This window comes from Schistocerca americana, chromosome 2, assembly GCF_021461395.2.
Source record: "Schistocerca americana isolate TAMUIC-IGC-003095 chromosome 2, iqSchAmer2.1, whole genome shotgun sequence".
Taxonomy (NCBI): Eukaryota; Metazoa; Arthropoda; class Insecta; order Orthoptera; family Acrididae; genus Schistocerca; species Schistocerca americana.
The window spans coordinates 438,022,075-438,039,519 of record NC_060120.1 but is presented as its reverse complement, the minus strand read 5'-3'; the positions used below and the strand labels follow the sequence as shown (position 1 = coordinate 438,039,519).

The following is a 17,445-nucleotide window of genomic DNA, read 5'->3' as shown; positions in this document are numbered from 1 at the left end:
AATTTATCACTATTACATTTTACTGATACTTTTCTAAAACTTTTAAATTTACCAATAGGTTTTAATCAAAATCTTTATCTACGCTATTGTTGATAAATTGTAGCATTCTTTACCTATTTTAATATTCGATTATTCTTCTTCATTTTTACCTTTTTATGTCTTCAGTTTCTTTATTTCTGATTCACTCAATGTATAATCATGATGTGAACTTTTTATTGTTTAATTGACATGATAAAGTCAAAATTTTCTAAATTATGTTGATGATAAGGAACAATTTTTGTTTTCTAACTTCTCTGTTCTCTCCAGTCACTTTTAACACATTATCATGTAGTCCCTTGATTGCTTCTTTGTCTGGTCTGATTACATTGGTAACTGGTTGATGTCCTTTTTCAAATTTTTCATATTCCATTCTTGATTTTTTTTTCCATTTTTTAAATTGTTCTCTCAATTGTTCTTTCATTTCTCTGTTTCATCTAGCTTTTTAACAACTTCTGGGTCAAATTTTGTAAATATTTATTAAGAATAAAAATTGTCAATTACTTTTTTAAGTTCAATATTTATGTTCAGTGTTTATGTTAAATGTTTATATTCAGTGTATATGTTCAATATTCATGTGAAATGTTTAAAAAACTGCCTATTAGCTTCTGTCTCGGGTTCTTCGGCCGACGTTCATCTAATGATTTTTCTGACGTTTCGAAAGCACGAGTGGCTGGCATTGTCAAAGCTTCACCCTCCATTGCCGGTGGTGAACTGGAGGCGAGCTCGCGGCCGCAGACTATATGTACCTGGCGCACCAACGTCCGAGGGCTTCTCCATGGTCATTTCCGGTGCGGTTCTCCTCTTGCTACCTGCGACGGTCGTTCGCTGCAGTATGGGAAGACAGGATCCGTTTACCTTAAGGCTTTCCTCTTTCTTGTTGAAACTGTTCGCGTGTTTTTGGATTTCTACAGCTTCTCTGAACAAGCGCGTATGATAGTGCTTCTCTACAGCCAGAACTTCCGTGTCGGCGAATTTTATTACGTGTTCGGTCTCATTCAGTGCGTGCTCTGCCACAGCCGATTTCTCCACCTGCCCCAACCTGCAATGCCGCTTATGCTCTTTGATCCTGGTGTTAATGGATCGTCCAGTCATTCCGACATAAACTTTTCCGCATGTGCAAGGTATACGGTATATTCCCGACATTGCAAGTGGGTCTCTTTTCTCCTTCGCCGATCTAAGACACTCTTTGATCTTCCTTGTCGGTTTGAAAATCGTCTTTACGCCGTGTTTGCGCAATATACGGCCGATTCTGTCCGTCACTCTGGGACGTAAGGCAGAAAGGCCGTACCCGACATTTCTTTTTCTGGTTCCTTACTTCGCCGAGTGTTTGGCTCTGTTACACTTCTAATGGCTCCAAAAAGCTCTTCTATGCATGTCTCACCACGAGCTATTTCACGTGGAATGGCGATATCTACGAACAGCTGGAAGGCGTCGCCATGGGTAGTCCTCTCAGTCCAGTGGTGGCCAACTTCTTCATGGAACAACTCTAAGCACAGGCACTGGACTCGGCTACTTGCAAACCTAAGGTGTGGTATAGGTACGTCAATGATACTTTCGTGGTGTGGAGCCATGGTGAAGAACAGCTCGGTGAATTCCTGAGACACTTGAACAGCCTCCATGCCAACGTAACATTTACCATGGAAGTAGAAAAGGACAAGAAACTGCCATTTCTAGATATGCTGGTCACAAGGGACGGCGAAAACCTGGGACACAGCGTGTATCGAAAACCGACACACACGGACCGATACCTGCACAAACTGTCAAACCACCACCCGAGCCAGAAAAGAGGCATGATTAGTACGCTCGTAACGAGAGCAGGACGAATATGTGAGCCTCGACACCTCAAACGAGAAATGCAACACCTGGAAACATTTCTGAGGAGCAATGGGTACTCCACAAATTAGATTAGAAGTGTAACAGAGCCAAACACTCGGCGAAGTAAGGGACCAGAAAAAGAAATATCGGGTACGGCCTTTCTGCCTTACGTCCCAGAGTGACGGACAGAATCGGCCGTATATTGCGCAAACACGGCGTAAAGACGATTTTCAAACCGACAAGGAAGATCAAAGAGTGTCTTAGATCGGCGAAGGAGAAAAGAGACCCACTTTCAATGTCGGAAATATACCGTATACCTTGCACATGCGGAAAAGTTTATGTCGGAATGACTGGACGATCCATTAACACCAGGATCAAAGAGCATAAGCGGCATTGCAGGTTGGGGCAGGTGGAGAAATCGGCTGTGGCAGAGCACGCACTGAATGAGACCGAACACGTAATAAAATTCGCCGACACGGAAGTTCTGGCTGTAGAGAAGCACTATCATACGCGCTTGTTCAGAGAAGCTGTAGAAATCCAAAAACACGCGAACAGTTTCAACAAGAAAGAGGAAAGCCTTAAGGTAAACGGATCCTGTCTTCTCGTACTGCAGCGAACGACCGTCGCAGGTAGCAAGAGGAGAACCGCACCGGAAATGACCACGGAGAAGCCCTCGGACGTTGGCGCGCCAGGTACATATAGTCTGCGGCCGCGACCTCGCCTCCAGTTCACCACCGGCAATGGAGGGTGAAGCTTTGACAAAGCCAGCCACTCGTGGTGGCGAAACGTCAGAAAAATCATTAGATGAACGTTAGCCAAAGAACCCGAGACAGAAGCCAATAGGCAGTTTGTCAACAAGTGGCCATGAAAACCTTAACAATTTTGTAATGTTTAAAAGCCTCTTAAACATTTCCCTGTATTTAACATTTGTAATTTTTCTTGTCATACCCATCATCATACAATCAAAATCATTATTTCAATACTTACTTCACATTCCCTTAAACTGGTAAAATTGTACATGACCTCCAGCAAGTTCATGATAAATATAATTTACATTTGTGTCACCTTGTGTCAATACATTAAAAAAATTACGAATTTACTAATTGGTTTGTTATTTAACTGTAGCCAGGTTTTCAAGAATGGTATCGTCAAATATAAGAACCTAATTATTTTGATTGTCATTTAATGGAATAATTTACTCAATATTTTGAATAAAAGGAGTAATTTTTCATTAACTTTGTCTTCAAGTTTTTCACTCATCCTCATTAATTGTTAGTATTTTGGTGGTTCTAACTTTTGGAATGAACCTGAAAATGTTTAATTTTATTCCATTTTAAGCATTACAGTGCTAGAATGTAATTATCAATCAGTAACATTGTCTGTCTACAGTTACTTTGGGATATTATTGAATATCAAATAAAAGCTTGTAAAAGTGTACTATGCTGATTTTTTTATCTTTTCCAGAATTCTTATTTTTAGTTCTCAATCTGTCATTTATTTGTATAATTTTTATTAATAATATCTGGATCATGTTTTTAAACTGAGTACTAAAGCATCTGTTCGTAAAGAAAGATTAATAGTTCCTATACGAGAAACTTATGCATTAGTTCGTTTTTATTCAACTTCTTTAACACCAAATATTATACTGAAAATAATAAGTTATACACTAAGAAATAATAGAAATTCCTGTTGCTCAGTAAAGTCTCAAACATTTGGAAAAATTTGTTCATTCAAGAAAACCTAATATACACATAAAAAAGGATACAATTTTAAACAGAGTTACCGTTAAAAGTGACATTAAAGTGACAAAAGTGACTAATGAAGAAGACAGTAGTGGACAAATTTTAGGTATTAATGGCCAAATTATTGAACCCAATGAAAAACTGGTTGGTAATAATTTAACAAAAATAACACTATAGGAACTATTTATAAGTTTTAAATATCTAGGGGAATGTTTCCAAAACATACTGATCATTTTCAAAGAGAAACTAGTACTATTCCTCTAAACTAAAACCTGAATTTGGAGGACCAGTAATTTGTGAACCAAAGTTTCCTCTAAATATTCCAATTTTTGACACTATTCAGAACTTACAGTAATTACTGTAACAGACTAAACTGTGGATATCATTGACTTCAACAATTCAATTAAGAATGACTTGACTTGATAATGTTTTTTCTTTGATGAATATTTTTTCCTTTCATGAACAAAATACTCAGTTACCAATTTTACTCTTTCCGAATTACTACCAAAACGAAGAATAATTTAAATATTCCAGACAGACAGACAGACAGAAAATAATACTAATATTTGAGTCAGATGGATTCAACACAATTATTCAGAACTTTATATGACTTTCCGTATCATTGAAACTATGGAACAGATTACCCATTGTATGATGGAAAATCTAATAAAGAATTAATCGATAATTATTCGACAAAACTGTTATCACAGTTAAAAAAGGAAACAATATTCTATCTAGAACAGAACATCCATTTACTTTTCATCAGTTCTTATTTGGTTACCTCATTGCTATCAAATGAATTAACTATCGAAGGTCACATTCTTAGTAATGGAAAAATAAAAAGGTAAAAAACTAAGTACTTTATTCATTAGAAATATTCGGTGGATTTTTAAAAATACTAAGGAAATAATTTGGGAAAGAAAGTAAACAGTAATTTTTAATTTCAGTTCAAGTTATAAGGATTCAGTTCCCAGATGGGCCAATATAAATGAAGCTGGAATTGAAATAAAAACCACACTCTGAAATAATGAAAAATAGTTGATGAATCAATATAAATCTGTGAGCAGTCATAAAATATGAACTTGAATAATCACTTCAACTAGAACAAGAAAGAATGAAAAATTGAAGAATTCACAGTTCTTTCATTGAACCACAAACCATTGAAATTGCTGGATTAAATGGCAAAGGAATTTTGAACTAGATGTCACTAATTATTATAATTTGGAGGGTTTGAAATGCCTTATTTTATGTTCATTGTTTCCCAAACTAGTCGAAAAAATAATTAGTTAATTGATTTCCCTTTATTCGATCACATTAAATTGCAAAATATCTATAAAAAGAAGAAATGAAATTTATACACACGAATTATGGGATCTTGTTCGCCAGAATAACTTTTTAAAATGCCTTCCAAAATTTTAAAAGAACAACACAAATAATGATGTTAATTCAATTTTATTGGAAATTATCCTATCTATGTCATAAATATGACTAGATGAATGAGCATTTTAAATACTCAAAACACAACAATGAATTGTCTGCTCTTTTAATGAAAACATACCAAATGTTACACTTGCATATTTTATTATATATGGAAAAACGAATTTAACTTATGCTTCACAACACAAAATACTAACAGAAAATTTCAAATTTTTGAATTTTCAATTCAAACAATTCGAAAAACTAATATGTTTGTATATAAATAAAGAAAATAAAATGAAAATGATTGACTGTGTTGAAAATCTAGTAAGTGAACTCAACAGTTATAGCAATGCCTACACAAAGGTGTTCACTAAATTAACAGATATGAAAAAAAGCTAAAATTTTGGTAACTAAGTATGGCCCAGAGGTGTTATTACTTTTCGATAAAAAGTTTAAAATTACTCTTTTGGATCATCATACTACAATCTTTTCAGAAGGCAAAAAAATTGCAGAACATTATCAGACTTAATTTTATATATCTAGTTTTGAAAAAATATAGATCGTTTAGTTCACATTATTGAATTTGACTGAATTTTATAATTTTTTATTTAAAATTTTAACTGAATAAATTTATTTTTTTAAATATTAAATTTTAACTGAATAAATTTTCGTATACTTTTTATTTTTTTAATCATATAAAAATTTCATTCATTGAAATAGATGCATTTTTTAAACAGGGGATACAGTGAAATTCATAGTTTTTTTAAGACAGGAAGTTTTTAAAAATATATTCTTTGGCCCAGAAACGGCATACATATACTGATTGAATAGCATGACAAAGTAACAATACATTTAATTCGAAAGTCACTTCCATGACAGAAGCTGATATCACAACAAAGACGGTGCTTTCTGGATTTGAGGAGGTTTATCTGCATTCTAAAATTTGACAAAACAGAGAGTTCTGTATATTTTCTACGAAGATTTAGGATGAAGAATGGTAAAGTAGCACCAACCCGACAGCCAATCTACAATTGACATGTAAAGTTAGTTGAAAGTGAGTGTTTGTTTGACAAAAAGATAAGTGGTCAATCAAGTGTAAATGCAAATGACATTAATAAATGTGCAGAGAAGCTTTCACATGAAGTCTGGCAAAACATCTATGCAGAGCTTCATGGGAGATGGAATTGTCAACAATGACTGAGTGGTGCATCTTGCTTAAAAAATTAAACATGAAACTTGCACATTACAGTTACTGCAAAGTTCTATCCTAAACACGAAGACCAACGATTCGAGTTTTGCTGTGGATCGCAAGTCAAAAATGAATGTCTTGTGATTTTAATACTTTTTTGGATGAGGCAGCATTTCATACATATGGGGATGCAAACAGACATTACTGCAAAAATTGGGAATAGGAAACTTGCATAACATTGCCAAATACGAGCGAGATTCTCCAATGGTCAATGCTTTTTGTGTCATGTCTCACAAGAAACTTTATGGGTCTTTCATCTTTGAAGAACAAACTGTTACCGGAGAGTGCTTCATTATAATTTTGCAGAACTGACTAATGCCATTGTTGCGAACAGATCATTTGCTGATAACTTGGAAAAAAGTTTAATCTGTCAATAATATTGTTGGTGTGACCTGAGCCTAAAAATATACTTTTAACAAATTAAAAGGAATTATGTACATTACAATTACACTAAACCAAAAGTACCTGCTTACTGAACGAATAATACAACAACTTAATTTCTGTCAATCTCTCATCTCAAGTGTACAAATGAAGTTGCTATGAAAATTTGTAGCACTTACTAATTGATAACTTGTTAATAAAAATATCAAATTCGAACTTAATCAAGTATTCTTAAATTTCTTTCATGCAGTTATATTAAAATTTCTACCAATTCGCAAATTACACTACAATAGTGTGCTTCATAAGTTATATCAATGGATCTTTTGCAAGTGTCAGCTGCTTGAGAAAAATAATACAGCAAGTGTCAGACAACGCACACTTCGTTTCCGTACCTTGTTTCTTGTCACACGTGACATTGCTATTGATCTACAACGTTTTACCGTTACAGGTGAAAGAACATACACTGACATTTAGAGTAGCAATTTTTCGAGAGACCTCACCTGTAGAAAGCACCAGGAAGCTGAATGTGACGATTGTAACGAAAATACTGCTGAGAAGGTCAAGCCATATGCCGAGAGTGCTTCCGTTCGTAATGTACAGGAACCAAGCTGAAGTGTGGCGGTCCTACGACGAGACAAAGTCCAGGTAACTAGTCGTTCACTATTTTATGCGCGCAAATAAATATATAACGTTATGCAGATGTAAATATGACAACAATTATCTGTTTAAATACCTGCTTCTCGAACTAGAAGATATGGATTAGGTGAAAATACCAGTATCTTGCTACACGAAACAAGCAGTTCAAAATTTTACCTATGGGCCAAATAGGCGGCCTAACGAAACGGTCAGTCGTTCAAAAACAGTATTTTCGTAATGCACTACCAGGTGTACCGGTATGAAATGAGCGTTTTATTGCGAAAATGAAACACTAATTTAGAATTGAAAAGTAAAAACATTTTATTCAAAGTACTGACCATTGCTTTCTATACATTTTGACCACCTTTCTGGCAATTTGTGGACACCACGCCAGTAGAAATGTTCGTCTTTTGAAGCAAACCATTCAGACACCCAATTTTCGACTTCTTCGTAGGAATCGAAGTGTTCCTCAGCCAATGCGTGTCCCATTGATGAAAACAAACGGTAGTCGGAAGGGGCCAAGTTTGGTGAATACGGCGAGTGGGGTAGCAGCTCCCAGCCAAGTGTTTTGATTGTATCCTGAACCAGTTTTGCTTTGTGTGCAGGTGCATTGTCGTGTAAAAATAATTACTTTGCCATGTCTTCTGGCCCATTCTGGTCTTTTTCGATCAATGCATAGTTCAAATTGATCATTTGTTTTCTGTAGCAATTAGTATTCACAGTTTGACCGTGTTTTAGACGCTCATGATACACCACACCTTTCTCATCCCACCAAACACAGATCATTGTTCAAATGGTTAAAATGGCTCTGAGCACTATGGGACTTAACATCTTCTACATCTACATCTACATCTACATCTACATGACTACTCTGCAATTCACATTTAAGTGCTTGGCAGAGGGTTCGCCGAACCACAATCATACTATCTACCATTCCACTCCCGAACAGCGCGCGGGAAAAACGAACACCTAAACCTTTCTGTTCGAGCTCTGATTTCTCTTATTTTATTTTGATAATCATTCCTACCTATGTAGGTTGGGCTCAACAAAATATTTTCGCATTCGGAAGAGAAAGTTGGTGACTGAAATTTCGTAAATAGATCTCGCCGCGACGAAAAACATCTTTGCTGTAATGACTTCCATTTCAATTCACGTATCATATCTGCCACACTCTCTCCCCTACTACGTGATAATACAAAACGAGCTGCTCTTTTTTGCGCCTTTCGATGTTCTAACAGAGGACGAACGAGTGTAGTGTAAGCTGTCTCTTTAGTGGACTTGTTGCATCTTCTAAGTGTCTTTCCAACTGAAGTTGTTCGTAATTTTAACACCCAGGTAGTTAGTTTAATTGACAGCCTTGAGAATTGTACTATTCATCGAGTAATCGAATTCCAACGGATTTCTTTTGGAACTCATGTGGATCACCTCACACTTTACGTTATTTAGCGTCAACTGCCACCTGCCACACCATACAGCAATCTTTTCTAAATCGCTTTGCAACTGATACTGGCTGGTCTTCGGATGACCTTACTAGACGGTAAATTACAGCATCATTTGCGAACAACCTAAGAGAACTGCTCAGATTGTCACCCAGGTCATTTATATAGATCAGGAACAGCAGAGGTCCCAGGACGCTTCCCTGGGGAACATCTGATATCACTTCAGTTTTACTCGATGATTTGCCGTCTATTACTACGAACTGCGACCTTCCTGACAGGAAATCACGAATCCAGTCGCACAACTGAGACGATACCCCATAGGCCTGCAGCTTGATTAGAAGTCGGTTGTGAGGAACGGTGTCAAAAGCCCTCCGGAAACCCAGAAATACAGAATCAATGAGAGATCCCCTGTCGATAGCGGCCATTACTTCGTGCGAATAAAGAGCTAGCTGCGTTGCACAAGAACGATGTTTCCTGAAACCATGCTGATTACGTATCAATAGATCGTTCCCTTCGAGGTGATTCACAATGTTTGAATACAGTATATGCTCCAAAACCCTACTGCAAACCGACGTCAGTGATATAGGTCTGTAGTTCGATGGATTACTCCTACTACCCTTCCTAAACACTGGTGTGACCTGTGCAATTTTCGAATCTGTAGGTACAGATCTATCGGTGAGCGAGCGGTTGTATATGAGCACTAAGTAGGGAGCTATTCTATCAGCGTAATCTGAAAGGAACCTAATCGGTATACAATCTGGACCTGAAGACTTGCCCGTATCAAGCGATTTGAGTTGCTTCGCAACCCCTAAGGCATCTACTTCTAAGAAACTCATGCTAGCAGCTGTTCGTGTTTCAAATTTTGGAATATTCCATTCATCTTCCCTGGTGAAGGAATTTCGGAAAACTGCGTTCAATAACTCCGCTTTAGCGGCACAGTAGTCGGTAACAGTACCATCGGCACTGCGCAGCAAAGGTATTGACTGCGTCTTGCCGCTTGAGTACTTTACATACGACCAGAATTTCTTCGGTTTTTCTACCAAATTTCGAGACAATGTTTCGTTGTGGAACCTATTAAAGGCATCTTCGGTCATCAGTCCCCTAGAACGTAGAACTACTTAAACCCAACTAACCTAAGTACATTACACACATCCATGCCCGAGGCAGGATTCGAACCTGCGACCGTAGCGGTCGCGCGGTTCCAGCCTGAAGCGCCTAGAACCGCTCGGCCACACCGACCGGCACAGAACATTGTCTTCTTGCCGAATCGATCTGGTTTTGTAGTCGATGTTGATGGTTATCCCGGATTAGCGAATTATTTTTCCCGTTTAGGATTCTTAAAATAAATCAATTTTCATCACCAGTAACAATTCGATGCAAAACTGATTTTCTTTCATGTCTTTGAAGCAAAATTTGACAAATGGTTTTCGGTTTTTCATCTGTCTTACCTTCATTCAATTCGTGTGGCACCCGTTTTCCACACTTTTGGATCTTTCCCATAGCTTTCGAACGGTCAGAAATTGATTGTTGTGCAACATTTAGCATTGCTGCCATTTGCTTCTGACTCAAAGTATCATCTTCATCCAATATTGCTTGCAATTGGGCGTCTTCGAACTTTTTTGGTGGTCTTCCACGTCCTTCACATCTTACATCAAAATCATTATTTCTGAACCGTTGAAACCATCTTTTGCATGTTGCTTCTGATAGAGCATGATCACCATATGCCTCGACAAGCATTCGATGCGACTCTGCAGCACTTTTTTTCAAATGAAAACAAAAAATTAACGCTTTCCGCAAATCATTACTTTCTGGTACAAAATTCGACATTGTTAACACGATGAAAAGATATGATGTTGTTTGTTCCATGACTTGATGTAGTCTTTATTAAATATCTTTGACAGATGTCATACCAACCAAAAAAAAATTAATGCTCGTTCACAACAAATATTCCCTATCGACATATTTGTGTCTTAACGCTCATTTTATACCGGTACACTTGGTAGATATAGCCTTAACTTCTAGTATTCATTATATGTATTACTGTTCGATTCAACGAGAAATTTCAGTCACCAACTTTTTCCTCCATATGCGAAAATGTTTTGTTGTCACCCACCTACACAGTGAGAAATGATCATAACAACTAAATAAGCGAAATCAAAGCTCGCACGGGATGATTTAGGTCTTTGTTTGTCCCGTGCCCCCTTCGAGATTGAAAGGGTAGGGAAATACTTTTTGCAGGTGGCACGATTAACCCTCTGCCAGGCATATAACTGTGGACTATAGAGTAATCATGTAGATGCAGATGAGCAGCAATGAAGCCACGTTCCAGTACCTGTAATCACGACATTAACATAGCATTGTTTGCTACTTGGAATTACTTAATCAGTACTTTGGATCACGAAACGCCGGAAGGTGTGGCCGAGCGGTTCTAGGCGCTACAGTCTGGAACCGCGCGACCGCTACGGTCACAGGTTCGAATCCTGCTTCGGGCATGGATGTGTGTGATGTCCTTAGGTTAGTTAGGTTTAAGTAGTTCTAAGAGATTGATGACCTCAGAACTTAAGTCCCATAGTGCTCAGAGGCATTTGAACCATTTTTGATCACGAACCCTCATGAGGAATTTGCTCCCCCACGAAGACATGCGGTATACTTGAACTGTTAGAATTTTATTTCCATTTCGTGGTTGAGCAACCTTCGTTCTGGCGCTCTACTGAAGGACGCTAAGCAGAATAGACAAGAAGTGAAGAAAATTGTAGTAGAGTAGTTGGTTTAAGCACGACGTCCAACGGTGATAAAGCACTTTCTTATTGCCTTCATTATAATAGTTTATATCATAGGTATTATCGTCATATTTGGGCCAATATTTGCATTCACATGGTACCACGAGTGGAGGTCAAGGCGTCAAATTCCATTCCCCGTCCCATCTTCTCATGCAGGCTTTCCATGGTCACACTGATCATCTGTGAAGAATGCCAGGAAGATCCCTTCGTCAGTTCGCTCCTTAACTTCGTCGAACGGACGACGAGCTGTCCATATAACGGATCGTTGATCTCAGTCTCAAAGTAAAAACAGTGGCAGTATTCTCCGCAGTTTCCTCAATGACAGATATCAATCTCATACCCAAATTACCTAAAGAAAAACAATATAAAACAATGTTGAATGAAACGAGTAGAAATAATTGAAATATCCAACTTTTCTGAGGTATGATTGCGTCTTTCTAGTTCCCAGGACTGACAGATGCGTATAATCTGACTAGATGGCATAGCAAGCGGATGCATTTAATGACCTGACTGTTTTTATGATTGTGTCCAGTGCGCCATATTACCGTTCGAAACTGGAATTTACCAATTCAAGGATACAGTTCGTAAAATTCTGAAACTAAAATAAACATCCTATTTATCAGTTAGCTAAAACAATGCTGTGAAAACTATCTTGAATTTAGCTAATTCCTTATCGTTTCTCTGTCAATGAGAAGTGTAACTGCAGCTACAGTATTGTGGTAGAATGTTAAAACATTCCACAATCTTTGCTCCCAGTATCTCCTGAATTTGAACTCCGTAATCCCCATAATATGTAAGAGATCTTTATAGACTCTTCTCCAGGTAGCAATGTACCTTCTAACTGATCAAGGCTGACGGGAACATTTGTTCCCACAGTCCACCGAATTTGTGTGCTAGTTTATACTACAGACCGTCTCTAATGCGCTCAATGTCGAATGGACGTTAAACCCAAATCCTGCTTCCTTGTATTCTATATAACCGAAAACAAATTACTTGAAATTTTCTTGCGAAACCATTTATTATGTTGTTTGGCATGCTGTGCGTGTTGGACAGTATCTCTCAATAAGAAGTGACAAAAGGAAACCCATAACGAGTAATCTCATACGGCAAAAGCTGGATAATTTGACTAGCGCACTCCTGGAAGAATAAGAGCACATAAAGTCTTATGGGTGGTCCAGAGTGTGAGGGAAGAAAAATAGTTAAGATACAGTTAACGTCGCCAGCATACTGGGGCAAGGAAAAGACTACGGTTAACTGAATGAACTCCAGCAGCCGCCTGAAGCATCGAAGTAATTTAGGAACAGTGCAGAAAGCTTTAATTAAAATGGTAAGATGCCCACTCCTTCAGACCAATAACTTCAGTATTTGCTCAGCTTCTTTCAATGTCGGCATCTCTCTCTCTCTCTCTCTCTCTCTCTCTCTCTCACCCTGTCTGTCTGTGTGCGTGTGTGTGTGTACGCGCACACGCACTAGGTCCTAACTCCGGACGCAGAAGGAAACAACATAAGTATTCTAATTACATTTGTTGCCATGTATGTGAGTAGATACTAACCTGGTGATCGTCAAATTCCTTTCTAACTACATCCTGGATATCCGATGCTCTTATTGTAGTCAGTCCATTGAGGGTGTCAGACAGATGAGAGAACACGGGGCTCCTTCCTGAATTATTGAACAACATATAAGTTATTATTACAACACAAAATAAAGTTCAGAATCTGTTCACTGAGGGTACATTCACACAATATCTGTGTTTAGATTGTTATTTGTGGTACTAATTACATTACGGGGCTAATTATTTTGTTGATGAAAATACCCTGCTTGACAATAAAAGTGAAGCACACAGATGACATGACGGATATCAATCCCACTTCGTACATGTACACGCATTGGTAAATGAACTATTTGAGCTGCAAATCTATGTGACAGGTTGAATGGTCACCAGAGTGTATTAGCTTTATTCGTATTTAGTTTTGTCATCAGGCCTGGTAGGGTGTATAAGGGCATGAGCAGCGTTAGATTAAGGACACAAAGATGGTGCATAGTCATGTGAGACAGTGTTATCAACAACTGACAGAATTTAAAAGGGGCCTCGTTGTAGGTCCCCATTTCGCCGGTTGGTTGAATCGCGCTAAATAAAAATGTGTGGGACATTTGGATGTGAAAGTTGCCTGATGTGTTTGTTTTGTTTTAGGGTATAAAAACAACTATAGTCCTTCGCGCCTAAAGTTGCCTGATGTTGAAGTGCATACTTGGCAGTTGGGTGCAAGTATAATAATCATCAGGGTTCCTGTCGACCATGTCAGACCACCACTAGTTAGGATTTCTGTAACCCATTTTCATCAGTCGTGCGATGACAAGTAATGGACACCCTGTTACTTTCTGTGTCATCCCACACCATTGATCGAAGACTAGCAGCAGCTGGACTAGAAAAATACTCTCCCATGCGTAGGCTGCTGTTAACAACACAACAGCTGTGTTTGCTGTGATCGATAAGCTGAACTTCTGATAAATAGCGTCTCATTGTGTTTCGTGATGACTCTCACTACTTCACTGACCCAGATGATCACATTCAGCGATTATGCTTGCGATTACAGTCTTCCAACGTTTTGGAGAGCTGCAGCGGTGTTACCCTAGTGTCAATGTGTCATAAGCCATCGAGTACAACAGCGGGTCTCAGTTGGTAGTGAGTGAGAAAACTTTCATCTCACATCCATGTGTCATGAATATCATGCATCCTCATGTGTTACCTATCATATGAAGTATCATTGTGCCATTTTTCAACAAGACAATGCTCGTCCACACATTGCACATGTCTCTATGAAACATCTGTTTGATGGTGACATATTCACGTAAGTAGGGTATCATTGTGGGTTGAGCCTTAAATAAACAATTTCATCTCAAGGTCATTTCTGTTTTCAGATTACACTAACAGGTAATTGGACTTAACCGCCAACCGAACAACCATTCCCTTCCCCCAGGGAACATCCCTCTGCTCACACATCTTGAGGAATTGTACAACTTAGAAATGGCAGAAAAATGAAGCTGCCATGTGTCGAGGCCACCCATCATGACTGGTGCCCACTCATGCCTCTGGGGAAATTGTGTGAAGTAGAAATGGCGGGCAACATATGCACCTTCTATGTCCAGTCCAACAGGAATCGAGCATCTCCCTCCCACTTTTATTGCTACTGAAATTGCTTAAACCCCACCATAGAAGAACCGTTAACCACACTGAGAGGACCATCAGTGACAGAGCTATTCTACTTAAGGAATGGCGGTAAATTTTACCATAATTTACGAGGTAACACTATAATTAAAAACGGTGCAAAACTGCGGCAAGCATTAACCTAATTTATGATGTACAACACTTTGACATTTCAGTATGTGACTGGGTAGTAAATTACTATAAATTAATGACATCATGACATTTGCTGTAAGCACTTAATCGTACAACAACCATCCATTGCTATTTCCAATTTGTTTAATAGTTCAGCCAATATTCTCCAAATACACAGGTTCCCACTCTAGGATATAAATGAATATGTGATCTTAAATGATTAACAATTACTGCAGCACATTATTTACCAAACAAACTGATATCCTGCGTTAAACAAACACTGCTGTAAGACTTCACCGGACTTGCAGTATGTTTTGGAAGGTGACAGTAGGCTCCGAGTTACTGTCCTGACAGCAGTCACTTTATCTAGTAAACCTTCCACTTGACTACCTGTCCCATGTGTCTGCTAAATCGATTGTGCCCTTTAACTGTGTTTGTTGTTGATAGCCTGCATTAGAGGTTATCACAGTTATGAGAATCTAAATTAACCTAAGTGCTGCAATAGTGTTAATGAAATAGTGGCCCTGTCATTGTTTTTGTCAATTGTTGATGGGTGATTAATATATCAACATGGGACTGATCTTTTACAGAAGTTATGACACAACTTTATTGTTTCAAATTGGACAAAAATAAGTATCAAGCATGATGACAAAAAGTAAACATGAACTGCTGACAGCACAAATATGCAGTGAAGAGCGGACAACCCTGTGGGGCGGCTAGCTGCCATAGACCAAGGATAGACGGATTGAACTATTCACTCTGACTAAAAATATGGATAATGCAATGTGAAATTACCAAACACTGAATAGGCCTTTATGGATTTATTCCACATAGAAATTAAACTATGTTGGTGCAGCTGAGAACATGTGGCGTGATGGTGATCTTGTTTGCCGTGACAAGCTGGAGCAGCAATACAGTACCACTTTTCTCGATGTGCGGCGCTGTCCCGGGTGACTGTCGTGGTTCAAGCGTTTGCAGAGTAGCGATGTGCGGCTCCTGTAATTTCCTGTCATGGCCAAGAAATGTGTAAAGTCGCCCTAGCAATCTGTTACACGAACTCCAATTACTCTCTAACGGAGTCCTGAAATCTCGGCATATTCCAGCGTGTAATACTCCCGTTTGCCAGTCATATCATGGATCACTTTGACACACTTATAATGCAGTTCGCACAAGGAAATCGAACGTCAAAGTGACAGACGGGTCGCAAATAAGGTTGCCCCCAGCACGACGAGTTGTCTGAGATGACTGAGATTTAAACTGTGGGTACAGCTAAGTCCGCATCACAGGCTCTCCAACCAAGACAAGTGCTAGTGCGAAGTCACGCTCAGAAGAAGTGTTTCAAGTGCACCCCACTCCTAAGAAACGGCAAGACCAATACCCTCTCCAGACTAGAGTCAGAATCAGAAGAAACACTTCAGCCTGGAGTCTCAATCAGAAGACCAAGTATCTCCTTTCCGCACTTTCCATGAAACCTTTGTAAACCCCATAAAAGCACTCCCACAACTGTCCCACAGAGGTTTCATACCAATCACAAGACTCCACGACTTCCATGTCTCCTCTCTAACTAGTCTGCCCTACTCATCAGCCAATCCTAATCAGAATTAACAACATTCTTCTCTTTTCAGGAGAAGCCGCCAATCCCCTACGCATAAATTCCCACACATAGAGGAGGAAACGGTGAGCTTCCAACTTGTTCTTTTCCCAAAGACACTTTAGGCAGCATATTACTTTGGGAGAATGATGTGCTGACCTCATGCCCCTCCATATCCACGCCCAGTGACGCCTGTGGGCTGAGGATGACGCGGTGGCTGGTAGGAACCACTGGGCCTTCATGGCCTGTTCGAGTGCAGTTTAGTTTTTTTATAAAGCTCCGAAGTGAACAACACAGTTTATCATTGAGATCATTATCTGGTCAGCCTGAACATTACTGCACATCTGACCAGCAAGTCTCAGCTAAACCAAGAGAAGTGCTTTTGTGTCCAAATATAGATCATTTCAAAGCCACCATAAATGTGGCGTTCCTTCTAAAATTGTTTTGAAGGCCTGAGCCTTCCCAGAAAACTCTACAAGCCGTAGGACACCACCACCTGATGGCTCTCCTAACAGCATCCTGTCCACAGTGAACATTGAACCTCGCGAATTTTTATGGGCGCCATTCCTATTCACAAAAGACATTTACGACGTCGTTGTAGTGCATTGGCTGGACGACCTAGGATTGACTCGCGCCTCTGGCCTCTGATGTGGCAACAGGCATCTAACAGTTAGGTCCAAATAGATCTTTGGTCCCCCTCGTTGACCAGATTCATCGCCTGCAAACCGTGGAAGAAATTCTTGGGCCAGTATTCTGTCTCCAGTAAGTCTTTCGGTATGTTCCTTTCCCTAATAGTTGCACTTGGCGTTTAAGCCCCAAACTTCCACTGCAAGATTTCCTGTTAAGTGATCAAACTGCCAACTTGTTCTCAACTCCAGAAAAATACTATTCGAAAGAGAGCCACCATAAAGACGCCACATGCATTAGCAATGAACATGTTTCCATCAATACGTGCTCATGCTAATAAGTTTATGTCATCTCACAAACACTATGTCTTGGGTGAAAAATCAACATTAA

General features: G+C 38.9%; 1 protein-coding gene across 1 annotated transcript in view; it reads right to left on the bottom strand.

The window, feature by feature from the left end:
* Positions 1 to 17,445, bottom strand: part of LOC124594074 (ATP-binding cassette sub-family C member 4-like) — a 296,842-nt gene that overhangs the window by 69,440 nt on the left and 209,957 nt on the right. The window contains exons 17-18 of the mRNA XM_047132424.1: positions 13,053 to 13,159; positions 7,146 to 7,269 (exon numbers count right to left, since the gene is read on the bottom strand). Coding sequence (XP_046988380.1) covers positions 7,146 to 7,269; positions 13,053 to 13,159 — 231 coding nt within the window. The remainder of the gene's footprint in view (positions 1 to 7,145; positions 7,270 to 13,052; positions 13,160 to 17,445) is intronic.